Source organism: Sphaeramia orbicularis, chromosome 4 (assembly GCF_902148855.1).
Source record: "Sphaeramia orbicularis chromosome 4, fSphaOr1.1, whole genome shotgun sequence".
Classification (NCBI taxonomy): domain Eukaryota; kingdom Metazoa; phylum Chordata; class Actinopteri; order Kurtiformes; family Apogonidae; genus Sphaeramia; species Sphaeramia orbicularis.
In genome coordinates, this window is record NC_043960.1 from 19,368,124 (window position 1) to 19,385,689 (window position 17,566).

At 37.6% G+C, this 17,566-nt stretch overlaps 1 protein-coding gene across 3 annotated transcripts in view; it reads right to left on the reverse strand.

The window, feature by feature from the left end:
• The window catches only part of phactr1 (phosphatase and actin regulator 1), a 60,788-nt gene that overhangs the window by 27,687 nt on the left and 15,535 nt on the right, over window positions 1-17,566 (reverse strand). For 2 of the 3 annotated variants that reach the window (XM_030132501.1, XM_030132500.1), the window contains exon 1: window positions 4,286-4,686. The exons of the other annotated variant lie outside the window; for it this stretch is intronic. In XM_030132501.1, coding sequence (XP_029988361.1) covers window positions 4,286-4,631 — 346 coding nt within the window. In that variant the 5' untranslated portion in view covers window positions 4,632-4,686. Of the gene's footprint in view, window positions 1-4,285; window positions 4,687-17,566 lie in introns of those variants that run through there. 3 annotated transcript variants of the gene reach the window in all.

Sequence of the window (17,566 nt, forward strand, 5' to 3'; positions counted from 1 at the left end):
ATATGACCCATTTGGATGTTCAGAGGCTCCGTAGTTACCATGGAAACACAATCATCTTCTACAACATTGATTCACCAGTAAAACCCATGGAGTTGGATCAATGACAGTGGATGGAGACACTTGGTTTATGTTCAGTACATGATATATTGCATATAATAACCCTCAACTTTAATCTGACCTTTTATGAACCTCTACAAGATCGGTAAGTTAAATATAAAAAAAAAAAAAATACATGATTTTCACTTAAAAATCCAAAATATAGAGCATAATATGAGAATAAATGGTGATAAATCACTTAAGAAAGGCTAAAAAATAGAAAAAAAAAAATAATTTGGGAACAGTCAGAAAAGTAGCATTTTAATTTACTCTGAGCTTTTATGAACATCTACATGATCAGTGAATTAAATATAGGAAAATACAAGTTTTACACAGAAAAAAAACCTCAAATTAAAGTGGATAATATTATAATAAATGGTGATTAAAAACCTTAGATAGGTTAAATATAGAGAAAAATTCATTTGGGAACTGTGACAAAAGTACCACTGGGTCTTTATGGGTTAAGTACAGATCATTTGCATTGATCTGACCAGTGCCATAACAGCAGAAACTTGTCAGATCAATCAAACCCAGGCTGTGACTGGAACTCATCAGCCGAGACATTCTTTAGATACTTTGAGGAAATCAAGGGTTGACTAATTGATTTGGTGACTGACGGAAAATAATTCAGCAATTGTGTAAACCTTATTGATTATATAAGTAATGAAGCTAGGACTCTTCTTAAGTGTGAGGAACTGCACGTTTTTACCATTTTTATTAATTAACTGAATCATTTTTAGCTTTAACACAGTCTGATATAAAACATGACATGCCTGTAATTGTCATTTTTCCAGGATTTTCTAAATATAAACAGTAACACATAGAATTAACCATTTTTTTTCTAATTAGTTTTAACATCTATGAATTCTTTACATCAATTTCATGCTCGTCCTGTCTTTTTTCTCTTGGTGCTGTAATTCACCACCTCTACTAAGTAACTACTACTCCATCTTCTGCATGACCACATCCGTCAGCTATTAAAAACAAACATTAGTCACATAAGTCCAGCAAATTAAAGCCTTGGGTTCTGGGAAAATGTGATGGATAAACAACAAACCATTAACTGTAATTATTATCTGCAGGATGTAAATACCAATTTACTACTTTGACTCACAAGCTTTCTAGATTCATGGATGACTGCATGGATCTATCTAAAGGTGAAGAACAAGAAACGAGAAAAATGCTATTTTCATTTTTACACGAAATGTGATGAAGTGAAGAAATAAGGTATACAACTATTTCGACCCCAGTAGGATTTGATACAAAGAAGACGATGAGATGTACTGCATGAACACAAAATATTTTAAAGAAGACCAAAAAATAAGCAATGATCCAAAAATACAAGACGATAAAAACAATATCAATATTAACATTATCTACACTGAATGGGACGAAATTAAGTAGTCTGATGTGTTGATACAGGTGTCAGTTTCAGAAAAGAGGTGATATAAACTATTCTGGATAAGAAAATAATAGGGCTGCACGATATTGGAAAAAAACTAACATTGCAAATTTTTTGTAACCCTGTAATATATACTGCGATATGAAAAAATACTCAGAAGTATATAATAGCTGTGTGGTGTCGATGTAAATGGTCAAACTGATTAGATGTTACCTCTTGTTGTGGCAACAGGTGCAAGGCACTACTGACAAAGAACACGTTTCTGTAGCTGAAATAATTCCAGATAACTGACGTTGCTTTTCTTTTTTGCACCAAGTCTTCATTTACAGTGATTTTCTCTTGTTCGTTGCTCATTTTTCAATATTTTTACCAGCAACTCACTCCAAACTGATTGAGAACGATGGTGATTAGTGGATCGCTGCGTGCACTGTGTGTCAGGTACCCTTGAAATTAGACTGTCTCCTACATCGCAGGACACGTACATAGCGATTACGATGTTCAAATAATACATTGTGCAGCTCTAAAAGATAACTCTTGAAAGTCTTGCAAAAACTGTAGATATTGGAAAAACATGTGGGAATACAGTGCTTAAATAAGCAAACCATGAGTTGAACTATATCGATGAGCATGAAGATCAACTGTAGTTCATTTTTACATACACTCCTCTAATATATCTACCGACACTTTGCCAAAAGAGTTGCAATATGAACCTATATTAACAAGCACTGAGAGTTAATATATTGCTCTAAACCAGTTCTCAAAAACCAGTGCAGTTTCATCTTTTTCCTCTAATCTGTTGTATTGATAAGTGAAACCTATTTTTTTGTTCCATGGCAACAGCAGAGCTACACCGTCGCCATGTTGGACTGAAAGCTGTTGTCAAAAAAAGCACCAGTTCTTTTTTTTTGTTTCCTCTGAGAGTTAAGTACCTGAACTCATCATCAGAGCTGAAATCAAGAACAAGCTCAGTTTTTCCAAATCATGAGGGTCAATTTAACCTCCATCTGTACTCAAAGCCCTGTGTAATATGGTGAACTGCATCACATGACAACAGAAGAAACATCTACTGCTTCAAATTATAATGTTATATGTACTGCCATGCGGTGCAAATCACACTCTTCATGTATCATTATTAAATTTATCATATGTTCTTTAATCTGACAACACTTTGCATTCATTCATCCAGAAAGACACCCATGTTTTGTTCATATCCTACATCAGCTGCTTTTATCTGGTCGAAACATCCAAATACAGTGTGTGTCTGTGGTAAACATAAAGGTGTGTCTGTGTGGAATTTTTATAATAAACACAATCAGAATTGTGATACAGTCCTTTTTTTCCAGGTTATGTATCTTTCATAAGACTAAAATCCAATTTTGGGTGCCAAATAATCATGTTCAACAATACAGATAAGAGTCCACAATTAGTTTTACACTTGCCTTTTTATATTTTTGAATATATATTCTGAATTTATATTTCATTGCATACTTTATTGAAATATTGCTAAATCAAAGATGAAACCTTCAACATATAGAATGAACCATGCTTTCCTATGCACGATTTTATAGAAACTATTCACTGAAGTTATAGAAAATGTTTATATCTACAAAGTATCCTTAAAAAAATGTGAATAACGTGAACAACCATGAACAACCTTAAGTTTCTTAAGAAAAATAAGTGCTGTTTTAAAAATATTATACCTCAGTTTATCATTTACATGTGCATTACAACTTACAGATCACAGTGGATCTACAAATGCACAAAACATTTCATAACAGGCAGAATATTGTTAAAATTTCACTTTAAGACATTTGAGGTTGTTCATATTTATTCAGCTTATTCACATTTTCTGAGAAAGGATAGTTGGTGGATGTAAATATTTTCATGTAATTTCACTTATTTTTACACTAAAACAAAGAGAAAAATTGGGAACTGTCATTATTTATAGGTTATTATGATAGTATTTTACTGGTCTGGCCAACTTGAGATCATATTGGACTATACTACCTGGCCCCTAAACTAAAATGAGTTGGACACCGCTGCTGTTGCATCTTGCCTGTTTTAATTAATTACTGTTTTCTATTATGTAGTGGGATTTATTTGATTACATTTCTTTTCCATACTGTCTCATCAGTTCTATGCTATATTTCACCTATATTCCATCATTGTCTTAAACTTTTTATCCTGTTTTTGTTTTTTTTCCTTTCTTTTTTTGCCTGCTTCCCCTTTAAAAGCTTTAAATGCTGTTGGTATATTATTAGTTCATTGATTGTTAATATCTTCAGTGTAATTTTTGCATTTCACAAATTCATCCCACAGGTTGGATTGGAACCTTTGACAGACCGATTTTGAGCCTGTATGTTTCAAATCCCTGATCTAGATACTACTATTTACCATATTTCATGCACACTCTAAAAACAAAGGAATGCATTTCACTGTAAAAAAAAAATAAATAAATAAAAAAAAATAAAAAATTAACCCTGGACTAGAGCATCCATTGTTACTGCACTGAGATTGTGCAAAAAAGAAAATCAAAATCAGCCACTATTAGCTCTACATTCATAACATCCTCTCCAGCCAGTTAATGTAAATATTAAATACGACTGGAATATGAGAAGGATGGGGTGGACTTTAATAAAGAAGTGTTGTGTTCAGGAACATCAGAAGTTCTGTAAAAGCTACTGATTTGCTTCGGGATGATGTGATCCCCCGCAGGCAGGGAGCGGCCACCGACAGATGACACTGAAATGAATGAAAAAGCAGAAGCTGAGAAAAGAAATCCATCACCTCCCAGCCTCCTCCTGCTCTCCCCGGGCTCCTGCAGGAGGCTGATCCGGGTCCCCGGCCCGTCCCGCGGCTCGGCTCCCCGGCAGTTACTGCAGATGTGTTTGATCTCCCTCCCGATCTGACAGTGGATCATGAACGGCATGTTGTTGTTGTTGGCGGCGGGCTGGTGCCGCTGCTCTCTGCCGGAGCCTCCGCGGGTCTTCATCCTGGCCAGGCAGAAGGCTCTCCTCCTCTTCCGCGGCTTCTCCTCCTCCGAAGCGGCCGCCGGTGAGGACGTCGACTCGGTAGGAGTCAGAGACCCAGAGCCGGACCATAAACACATCACGTCGCCGCCGCGGTCCGCCATGTTAGTACCGGACAGCAGGGCTGGACCCTCTCGCCCTCTGCTCTCCTGGAGTGGAGGGGGTTTCAACCGGTCTGCTGCTCTGGTCCACGAGTGACAAGTTCAACGGCGTGTAAAAATACTACTTCCGGTGTGGACTTTCAAAGTAAAAGCCTTTCAAAGAACGCTTCAAAAATGAGCAAAAAAAAAAAAAAAAAAATAAAAAATGCCTCGATACCTTTGGATATTGATTTAAAAAAGCGAGTTGTTCTAATTATCTGATCATCCCTCAGTTTATTCAGAGAAGAGAAATTATCTTATAGTTTATTTTATTTATTTATTCCGTTTATTTACTTGTAATGACTGACTGTTGCACATTACAGGCCCCTTTACTGTCCATAAAAAAATATATACATATATATATATATATATATATATATATATATATATATACATATATATATATATATATATATATACATATATATATATATATATATATATACATATATATATATATATATATATATATATATATATATATTAAAACCTATTGTTACTCCTTGCCTTTTGACCCAGCATGAGACTCTGCTCATGTTTCAGTGTTTTTATTGTTTTTACTGCTTTTATTGTTTTTACTGTATTTATTGTTTTATGGTTATATTTTTATGACTGATGTACAGCACTTTGTTTCAGCAGTGGTTCTTCTTAAAGCCCTGTATAAATAAAGTTGAGTTGAATTCATTTTTAGCAGCGACAGTCCATCGCTCCACATTACTGTAACCTAAATTGGCCAGTGTTAGTAAAACATTACTTTTAACCAGTGTCCCATAGTCTAATCTTAAATTAGACCTTCAACAATAATATAACAACAGCATTTAAAACTTGTACAGGGGATGTAAATGAATAAATGTAAATGAATAAATAAATGAAAGAAGATGCCATAGCCTATTGTTGGTTTTTAAGAAAAGAAAAAAAAAGAAAAGAGATTTGTCCCATCATAAAATCATGTAAAGGATTGCTATATTTAACTGAATACATAAACTAACAACATCCTACACACTAACTTCCGGTTAAAATGTGTTTATTCAACTGCAGCTTGATCAGCTCCGTCACACAGTCAGCCAATCAGATGACGCGTGGGTGTGTTTGGAATCATCCTAGACCAATCAGATCGAAGAACCGGGAGATTTAGAAAATAGAGAATTTAAGCGACGGACATTTAATCATATGAGGTAAACAAACAAACAAACAAACAAAACACAAACCCACACCATATTATTCTTACGTACAGTCCATGTTATGAACCAACAGCAAGATAAGGCGATGCAGTACGAAATACAACCAACAGCCAGGTTTTTCACTGGACTGAAATGGCTGGAAAATGTTAAGTCAAAATACATTTATTCTGGTGACATTTGAATACTCTTTAAAACAGAAAATAGTGAATATTTCTCACACTATAGTCTATTTTATGGCATTATCAGAAAATGTTAAATGTTAAAAAGTCTTAGGGTAATTTCAGCTTTGGTGTTTTTGCAGGGTTGAAATGAGAATACACATTTATTTCTCACTCTCTTTTCATCAGGCACAACACAAAAATACAGTTAATATGTGTACAGTCATAAATGACACACAAAAAATTTAGATAAAATGGTTCTAAAGGTTAAAATCACTATTTAGTGCAGCCCGCATCCCTATGACAAGAAGCAGCACAAAGAGAAACATCTTACATGTGTTGAATGAAACCTTGTATAAAACATCATAAAATTAATGCAATCAATCTCTTATTGTCAGAATAAAAGGGTTAAATACATGTTGGTGCAAAGGCAGGTCACAGTAAATGCAACTACTTTGGTTTACTGTGGTTGTTCTTTCCATTCAACTTTTATTTTTACAGCTGTACATACTTCACATATATCCAGAATATATGTTAATATGGAGACTGAGAAATACATATATGTGGTTGTTATAATTTTATCAAACCAGTAAACCTAGTGCTGGCCTAAGACTTTTGCACAGTACTGTATGGCCCAACCCCAATTCACCCCTTGGCCCCCCCCTTACCCCTCCCCCTCCATTTTGCACATTCACATGAAGGGGTAGGGGTGTCCCGATTCTCAATGAATCAGAGGGGAAGGGCTAAGCGGGAAGGGTGTTTGGCCCTCAAAACGGAGATTTTTCAGGACCACACTACAAATGGAGGGGTATAAGAAATCTCCCATAATTCTGATTGAATCATCGGCAAGATGGCAGTAAACACAGCAAAAAAGTGCAGCAGTGTGATGAAAGAAACACACAAACGTGCGCATTTTCTTCGTAAACAACTTAATCATTTGATCAGCCATTTAATGTCGTTTAAATGTGTTATAGACTGCATTTCTGGGGTTTGCACTGATAGCCGCAAAAAAGGCCAAAGCCCATGGAACAGAGACATTTACAGCTGCTGACGGCATGGTGAATTCTTTCACAAACAAAGCTGTCGCATCTGTTCATAGCAGCATCGATGACTGCTGATGATGTACCAGGTCTCGAAGGGTTGTCCTATTTCACAGGGGAATGTTTCAACCCCTACCCCTTGTAACTCCTTTTCAAGGGGTAGTGCCAAGGGGTGGGGGTAAGGCAGGGGTGCACCAAGGGGTGAACTGGGATTGGGCCTTTTTCTACAGGCAGTCTAGGTCAATAATGGTTAAGTCCTAAATGCAATGATCTCATGTGCAGATGCAGAGTCTCGGGAGCTAATAGAAGCTAATCACTGAACCCTCTTTTGTGATTATCACCTAATACACCTTTTGTTTTGCCGATAAACCTATGCAATTCAATTCACAACAGGCCTTATCCAAACAGCGTGGCAGCATTACAAGTGGAAAACAAAACACATGAGCCAGATACACACAAACAACACTCACAGCAATAGTAGAAGCAGCTTTCACAAGGTATGAAGGCACAAGATAAAGCTGAGACAAAGCTGTTTTACAACTGTCAGTATCAAGTTATTGAGCAAATTTTCATGCGTCAAGGTCATTGTTCATCATTAGTAGTTTTTGTAGTGCAGTGGACAGCACAGTCGCCTCACAGTAAGAAGGGCCTGAGTTCGATTCCAACACCAGGAACCTTTCTGTGTTGAGTTTGCATGTTCTCCCTGTGTTTGTGTGGGTTCTCTCCGGGTACTCTGGCTTCCTCCCACCATCCAAAGACATGCAGTAGTAGGTTAATATGCTCTATGCACAGCCCCACTACTTCCTGAACTTCAGGCAGCTCCTTTATTTCCTGTCTTTCATTATTGGACACACTGATCAGTCCAGATGTGCCTGACCACAGTAGTCACAACAAGAAGTAGCAGGAGCACCTGGATGGATCAGTGTGTCATAAAAATAATAAAAGACAAGAAATAAAGGAGCTGGTTTAAAGGTGGGGTCTGAGATGTTTTTCTGGAGCATTTTTTACTATATTCCTTAAAATCCCCTTCACACCCCGTTTACAACTAATTAATTAAATGCTCTAACACAAAAATTAAAAAAATCAGTCACCTGTGGAACGGACAGGACTGAAAAAACACCATCCAATCATTCTGAGCGCCCACTTGAAATGATTGAATGGTGATATGTCTATCAAACTCAACTGACATTCACCCCTCCCCCCTTCCCCCCTCTGCGCGTACCTCTCTTCGAGCATGAATCACGCATTCCCAGAGGAAACGCTTGTACAGGAAGCAAAGCCAGAACATGGTTATTTTAGTTATATTAGGATGGAAAGTTCACCGGCAAACTGTTTTGTCACCAACATAAACCACTAGGAAATGTAACATTAGTCACATAGGTCTGAACTGGGGCTGTTCTGTAAGAGTGGGGGTGTTAGAGGAAACTGAATGATGTATGCATGGATACGTGAGCTGGAGGCTCAGCCGGGGCCGTAGCCTGCGACAGAGCCTCAGCCCATGTTGGAGACAGAGCTGCGGCCAGACCTGGTCTGGACCACATACGGAGTGGAGCCCAACCCGGGTCTGGAGCAGCAGCCGGCGAATTGTTGCTGTGCAGAACTCGTGAACCTTCGGGAACAAGCATTATGTGTGCCACTACTCTGGAGGAGTGGCTTCGGAGGGACGTCTGAAGAAAGGGGTTTGGACTTTTGAATTGAGTATTTTCAAAATGTTGCTTGCTCGAACCGTTTTTCTAAGATCTCAGACCGCACCTTTAAGTTCAGGAAGTAGTGGGGATGTGCATAGAGCCCATTGGTTAGTCTAAATTGGTCTAATGTGATTGGTTGTTTGTCTCTATATGTCCAAGTCGTTACTGAATGACAACCAGTTGTCAGCTCACTTCCCTGATTAAGTAAATGTAAGAAAAAAAAAAAGTTTAACTGGACTGGTTTTGTTCTTGAAAATGATTCTTCAGAACTGATGATGAAACGTTTTAAGAATAAAACCAGTCAGTTTTTTTTTTCAACTATATTACCCACAGCATCCTCAAAAAGACCAAAATATGAGTGTCAACATGACAGAATTTCATCTACTTTCAACCACTAAGGACGTCAATATTAAGAGAAACTTACGTCAACCACTCTTGCAGCTGTCAGGCTCACTACCTGTAGTTACATGTCTCAGCCAGCAGGTGGAGCCCACTTACAAAAAATGTGGTTGAAGTTAATTAACCCCGTCCTACCCCACCCCTCTCCAAAAACAGTGACAGACTGAGCTGCAGGGTGCAGACTGCTGAGGAGGAGTCAGTCTGTTATCTTCTTCTCATCAGTCTGGTTCACCAAGTCTCTGCTGTGTGAGGAAGACCTGGGCTACAACTGCTCTTCACAATAAAGCAGACAAGTTTTTTTTATTATTATTTTTTATATTTTTTCATTTCATTCATGTATGGTGGGTGCATGTTCCTGTACTTTACATAAGATTAAAAGCATACGCTGCACTTTCCTTGCTGAGCTGATGATGAGTCATGTAGGCTTTCACAGTGAGAGTACAAGGCTGTGTGTTATAAGATGAAAGGGAGCAGTTTAGTTGAACAAGGCTCCTGTCTATACCCTCCTCTTTCCATAAAGAATCAGACCTGCAGCTTTCCTTTTAGATACAAATAAAAATGTCGACACGAGCTAAGCTTCATTTAGATACTTAACAATGAAGGGACAGCCCCAGGCGGATGAGAAAACTCCTTATTAAAGAATCACACAGGTTTTATTTAGGATGTGAGTTAGGTCTAGCCCTCAGGATATTTTCTGTCACTTCTTTTTCACTATGATAAATAAACCCATAAACCTATTTTTGGACATTTCTGGTGAGAAGATATAAACACCAATATTAAGGTAAAACGTTGATACTGGGATTTTCTGCCATCACCCCACCCCAAATATTCCTGTCAACTTGACAAACTGTTTTCTTATTGTGTCTTTCATGACTTAATTTTCAATACCTTGTTTGTATCAGAAAACTTCCCAATTTTGTTCAACTCAAAATAACCTTTCTGCTTAAAGTATACTTGCTTCTGTCCTCAGATCCTTTATATAAGAAAAAGTAGAAATAACAGAATACTCCATTATGAGTACACTGTTGCCCAAAAAGTTGGAATTATTTTATTTTCAGACATATTCCTCTTATTATTCCTATTTATACGTATCAGTAGTTACTTTTGACTGGGTGCAATCATTACACACAGTCCCAGCTACACTTCATCTATCAAGAATTGATCACATTGCCACAAACATAAGAAGAGGTTACAAATTTGCATTTTCAACATTACTAGCTAGAAGATAAATACTCTTTGGATGCAAATCAGCAACCGCCCCAAAACCCTTCTCATGGTTTAGCGACCTCATGCTTTTTTAAAATTTAGAGAAGGTTAAATACAATTTGAGAGGTCAGCCATCAAAATTTCAAGTAGTATGGGGCCCCATGGTTAAATACTTTTAAAAAACTTAAAACACTCACAACTACAAAAATGCTTTTAGTGCAGTTTTCCCATACAAACAATTTTTTTTTTCTGTACAGCGTGCTATATATACTTGTGTACTCTCTCATATTAATATCACCACGTCCATATCTTGCGTGTGGGATGTAATTGGGAATAAGCAGATTTGTCTACTATTAGACAAAAAAAAATTCCTCTGCTTTCATTTTTAATTTTTAAATTTTTTTTTATTTTACCTTTTTTGTTCTATGAGTACTTTGCTATTTTCTATTACAATCATCAACTATGTCATGTAGGACCAGGGGTGGGAGGGTGAGGAGGTGGGAAGAATTGGACATGCTTAATGTTTCTGAAATTGAACATTCAAATGTTCAATGTAACTTAAATCTGCACCAAAAATGATAAATATGTTTAAAAAAAAAGAAGAGGTTAAAATATTTTATTCTAACTTCATGAGCAAAAATGTACTATAAGCAAATGGCTCCTTCAATTAGTATTACACTGTACAGATGATTACATTATTCTGTTTTATTAACAAATACACATAAGTGATGAACTGATGCAGTGAGTAGCTTCTCATTTCTTAAAGAGCATAATTTGCAAGAAAGCACAAAGATGGGACAATGCCAGGATTCCCTAGGCTCATCGGACTTGTGAAAGAGTGTTTCTGGAAGCACAAGGCATCATTTTCACACATGGATGAGCCACCACAGAGTCCAGACCTCATCCCCATTGAGAATCTATGGGATGAGGAGACACTTCACACAACAATCTGACTCTCCCATCATCAATACAAGATCTTGGACAAAAATTAATGCAACTATGGATGCAAAAAAAAAAAAAGTTCTGACATGTATTGCGACGCTGCATAAACATGCCATGGTGAATGCATTCTGTAACCGAAGCTAAATGTGGTTCAACTTTTTTCATTTTATATGTTTAGGTCAGGCAGTGTTTTATATGTTATCATGAATATAATAAAAACAACAACTATAAGCTCAACAAAATGTAGTGGAGTGCCATACTTGCCTCTGAGATAAAGAATAAAGCGTAAAATGGAAATACTCAAGTACCTCAAATTCTTATTTGATCACAGTACTTGAGAAAAACACACTTAGCCACTATAGTGCCACTCTTTACTGTCCGTGCTTTGTCTAATCCGATGTGAGATGTGAAATTAGCTAACTGGAGGAGTGAGACTCGATAAATCTATAGTCTGACTCTTTTACACGCAGGCCAAGACCTACAGGAAGTTGGAGGTTCGATCCCTGGCTCTGGTCCACATGCTGATGTGTCCTTGGGCAAGACACGGAGCATAAACTTTCTTCCAGTGGCTGTTTCATCGACCTGGTGAATGTGTGTGTGGTCAGGTGAAGATGACACTGGACGGTTTGTAGTTTTAATCTCGGTTTCTGTCCATACATGTAATGAACACAGGGAAGCGCTGATGTGTTAAATAGAAGTCTAATAATTCTGAGGGTGTGTCTGCTGAAAGAAACTAGACCCAGTCACAGCAAAGATGTGGCCCCTGTCAAGTGTCAAATACCATCACACTTTGAAAAATGGTATGTCTACCATGTCTAGAGCAGCTTTATTAGTTTTTTACAACTGTACATGTTCACAGCAGCCAGGACAGTGCCCTGAATGTATCACTGACTGGCAAAATCTGGCCAAATATCGCATAAAACAATACATATTTGGTCACCCCCCCCCCGCCCATTCTGTTGCTTGTTGTACAGAATCCCACGCTAATGCATACGTTTATGACATCATGATGTGTGGAAGAGGAAATGCTACTGTGTATGGGTGAAGATGCCATTGGGCTGTTCTTAGCTCTAATCTTGGTTTTTGTCCCTTCATATAATGAGCACAGAGATGCACTCATTGTGGTAAACAGACGTTTAAGTAAGAATGAAAATCATTCTCAGTAGTAAACAAGTAGTGTCAGGCACAACAAACCTCGCCCCTTGCACGTATTGTAGCTTATTTTGGCATCGATCCAGCTGATGTCATCATGTCTATGCATGTGCTGATGTCAGCTTATCAATTGCCTCAATATATGTGCCAAATTTGAAGTTGAAACAAAATTGATGCTTTTATTGACATTTGAAATTTTGCTCATTATAAGTAAATGGGAGGGGAAAAAAAAGATTAAAAAAAATTCATAAATAATTTTAACTTTGACCTACTTTTCCCAAAATGTAAGTACATCTATTCTGAGTTACTGGCAATCTATAAACCCAGTTTGGTATGAATTCAATCAATAGTTTTACCGCTACAGAGAAATTTCACCCATTATAAGTAAATGGGGAAAAAAAAGGTTTTAACTAGAAAAGCGACCACTCAGAGACCACAGACCTCCACGAAGGCAGATCCTCCCACCGATCACCACCAAAATTTTATCATTTGTTCCTTGTGTCAGTGTCAACATTTCCTGAAAATTTCATCAAAATACATCCATAACTTTTTGAGTTATCTTGCTAACAGACAAGCAGACAAATAAACAGACAAACACCGATGAAAACATAACCTCCTTGGCGGTGATAAAAATTCATTAAAATTTTTAACTTTGACCTACTGTTCCTAAAATGTCATCAGATCTATTCTGGGTCACTGGCAATGTATAAACCTAATCTGGTATGAATTCAACCAATAGTTCTGCTAGACTGTTAACAAACAAAGAACCAAAGAAACAAACAAACAAACAAACAAACCAAGAAAAAAAAACAATACCCCTTGCCTCCCCTTTGGGGGGCAGGTTAAGTATAAAATCTTTAAAAATGACTTTAATAAATGTATTAAACAACTAATGACTGAAGCTCTGAAGTATCACAACAGGAACCGTTTAGGAGCTGGGGCGGCTTCCAGAGCAGACGTCAGCGAGGCAGGGTCTAAATTTGTTTACCTGCCTTCAGCAATATTTCAATCATTCAACCATAAACTGACTCACAGCTGTCCAATTAGATGCTAAATGTTTGGATTCTGCCAGGCCTCCTCACCCGTTATCTGGTTTTGTTCCACACTCTGTCCTGTTTATCTGAATATAAATTCCCCCAAACCCCATTACATGGAAACTTCTGTGGGTGGATGCGCTTCATGTTCAAGGCCTCACTAAGGCTTGGTCCCTGCACAGACGAGCGGCTCAGTGGGGGCAGAGAGCTTTGGCAGGTTACAGCTCAATGTGCCACTGACAGTAATGGACTCCATGCCTGAATGTGTCTGACAAGTCAGAGCGCTTTCAGATTTACGACAAGAACGGAAACAACATGCACAGGAAGGAGTGTATGCATGTGTGTGTTGTTTATACCAGAACACATGCAGCTCTGTCTTAGACCACAGGTGTGCTTGTCACATCACAGATACAACCTCTCCTCTGTGGTGTGTACAGCTGTCAGATTATTTCTGTATGTGAGACACTAAGGTTTTTTTTTTGTTTTTTTTTTCCCCATCCATCTCACTGTAAACTAGCCTGTCCACATGTATGTATTGCATTGAGTTAGCAGCTTTCACATGGCTCTCCAGTTGTGGAAAGTTTATCCAAGGGTTGCACTTTAAGATTATAAAGCTTATTCACTTCAACTGTTAAAGGCACAACATTTATCTGACAGCTTTGTTAAAGATTAATTGATTAGTTAATAGACAAAAAGATATACAGCAACTGGTTGTCACATCTAGAACATAATGCCAAATTAAACAAGTGGTGCCAGGCACAGCAAACCCCGCCCCTCACACATATATCACCCATTATAAATGGAAAGATTTTAAAAAATTCATAAAAAATGTTAACTTTGACTACCCAAAATGTAATGAGATCCATTCAAGGTCACTGTCAATCTATAAACACAATTTGGTATGAATTCAACAAATAGTTTTACTGCTAGAGTGTTAACAAACAAACAAACTGAACCAAAAACAATACCCCTTGCCTCCTCTTTGGGGGGTGGGGTAATAAAACTCATAACAGATGTCAAAACATTAATGTAGCTAACATTTGACAGTTAAAGTTAAACGAGCACGTTGACCCATGGGGATCCACGGGTTCTAGATGTGGTAGTTTTTATGTTGTTGTGTATTCGTGCATGCTGTATCGCATTTCTCCAGCAGTCACCACCGAAGTTTTCTGACCATAGCAGCCAAAATATTAGTCTAATCAACTTCTTGTTTTCACTAGTCTCTTCCTTGACCAAAAATACATAAGAATGCCAAACTGCAGCTGTCAACTCTTTCTGGATTTTGTGTGAATCCCCTGACACACACACACGCACACATGCACGCACACTAAGGCCACTTGGCTTTATAATTTAGATATCTTAATGTACAGCATTTTCTGAACTTCTCACTAGGGCTGCTCGATTATAGGAAAAAAAAATAATCACGATTATTTTAGCAATAATTGAAATCACGATTATTAAAAACGATTATTTGTTAACCTTAAAGTTGTTTATTTTTTTCTAGCAAAACAATGTAAAATATACTCTTTAAACATAAATAAAGCTTTTAACCACTAAAACAAAGTGTGTTCACTTTTGTACGAAACAAAAAAATCTTTGAATGCAATAAGTGTACTGTAAATTCAAGTATGTTTCCTTTTGTAAATAAATAGTGCACTGTAATTAAACTGCTATAGACCTGCCATAGAACTGCAGCAATAAAAAAAAAAAAAAAAAAAAAACTCACGTAAAGTGCAAATTATAAATTCCAGTATGTTCAATGTAGTATGAAACAGTAAATTTAGTGGCGTGCCGTGAGGTTTTAGTTAAGGCCTTCTGTATACATCAGCCATCTCGAATACGCACGCTAGGGTTATACAGGTTAGGGTTAGGTTAATACGGGAGTTGCAGCGTAAAGAGATTCGGAGACTGAAGATTGCATTGCGGGCGAAGTTGTAAACGGAGTTGTTTTTATGTGTTTTAGTTTTTCATAAGATTATGATAAAGGTGGCGGTGGTTAAACTTTAAATGGTTAAAAAGGTTTGTTGTGTTACCGGTCGGTGCGGACACAACTACGAAACACTTTGTGCACGTGCTGTGTTTTTGCTCTTCGTCTTCTTCATCAAACCCAAAGTGATTCCATACAATTGAATTTGACTTGCCTTTTTTGTTTACCAAGCACTTCTGCTGTGATTCTCTTGCCGTTTTTCCAGGTCGCTAGGTACAACTGTCCTCTTGGGGTGGACCTGCCGGCTAGCTGGCAGCAGTAGCTTAGAGGGGGGCGGGGCAGAGCAGCTCATGGGAGCTTGCGTGCGCGTGAATTAAACAACTCAAAATTAATAATCGTTTTTTCTCGATTACATAATTTTTGTAATCGTTGCGTGTAATAATCGAAATCGTAATCGAATTTCGATTAATTGCACAGCCCTACTTCTCACTCCTCACAGGGGCTCCAGATTCCATCCCAGCTAGCATCAGACAAATGTGGAGTACACCCTGGACGTGTTGCCAATTCATCCCATACAGACAAAACCATTCACACAACAAATTCACTCTCACATTCACACCAATGGGTGATTTAGATCGACTGATCGAACTATTAAGATGTACCATAATTTCCGGACTATAAGCCGCTACTTTTTTCACACGCTTTGAACCCTGCGGCTGAAACAATGATGCAGCTAATTCATCTTTAATGGGCTAGCGAGCTTCATGCCGCCAATACATTTAGGCTCGTCACACCAGACTAATGAAATTACCAAACAAGTCACAGTGGAGCAATGAAACCGTTCAAATCCCTGTAAATCAAACACACTCACACCAGATTCTTTAGATCAGTCATTGGGCGCATCATGCACACACCCTCATCATGGAAAACACACGAAGAAATGCATATGAGGCAGCTTTCAAGTTAAAGGCGATCGATCTGGCTGTCGAAGAAGGAAATACAGCTGTCGCACATAAGCTTGGCATCAGTGAATCGATGGTGAGACGTGTGGCTTATATTCAGGTGCGCTCAATAGTCCGGAAATTACGGTATGTCTAAACTGTGGGATGATAGTGCTAACCACTATTAACACCATGCATTGTTCCACCCTAACAATAAATATATGAAAGTTAAAATACTATATATAAACTAAAGTGTGAAAATTGTAAAATAAAAACAATGTCTGCTCCCAGATACTGGGATAATCTTAGTTCCTCTTGTAACATGGTGGTAATTTTTGCTCCCATTAGCAAGTTTGTATGCATCACTTAAGCATATAATGTCACCAAATATAATCATAGAACAAAACATATATTGCCACTTTACAATGTTTGCTTTTTTTGTCACTTGATTGAGCAGAATCCCACTCTAATGCAGTCACAGTTTTATTATATCATGGTATTAAGACAGAGTTATGCAAAGTATGGCTCCAGAAAAGAGGACAGTCTTTTCAACAGTTATTTTCTTACATGTATAATATGTGTTGAAACAGATCTCTGAATTTCCTTCACATTATCTGACATATATTTGTAATTACAGGACTTTAAAAGTATTTTTTTTTTTTACTATATGTACAGGATCTGGTCATGATCTGCTAAGATTTCACCCTCTACAATCTCTTATCTCTGTTGTTTTCCATTTTGATAGAGATTCACAAGTGCTTCGACTAAACCTTGACTTGCCTTCCTCACCACTGTCACCAGTCACAAGTGTTTGCTCCTGGAGGATTCTGTTGGGTTTCTGTAAATTGGCTTAGAGTCTGGTTTTGACCAACTCTATGTGTAAAGTGTCATGAGATAACTTTAGTAATGATTTGGCGCTATATAAATAAAATTTGATTTGCCTGAGCTTTGATTTATGTCTCCATGATGTTGAGTTTTACTCTGACAACAGTTTTAACTCCAACTCTGAGTAATTGATGCAAAGGCTTTAAAATGTTATTTTTAGCGTGGACTTGTTTGTTAAAGTGTACATCCTTATAGCACAGCGGTTGTTGAATGCCTCCATCGTGTTTGACTGCAGCTTTGGACGGCCATATTTTTTCCGTATGGTGTTTGTTTTTCTGTTTTAATTAACTCCTTTAAGTTTTTATACTGTGCAGATGAATAATGCAGTGCTGATTTTTCCACTTGA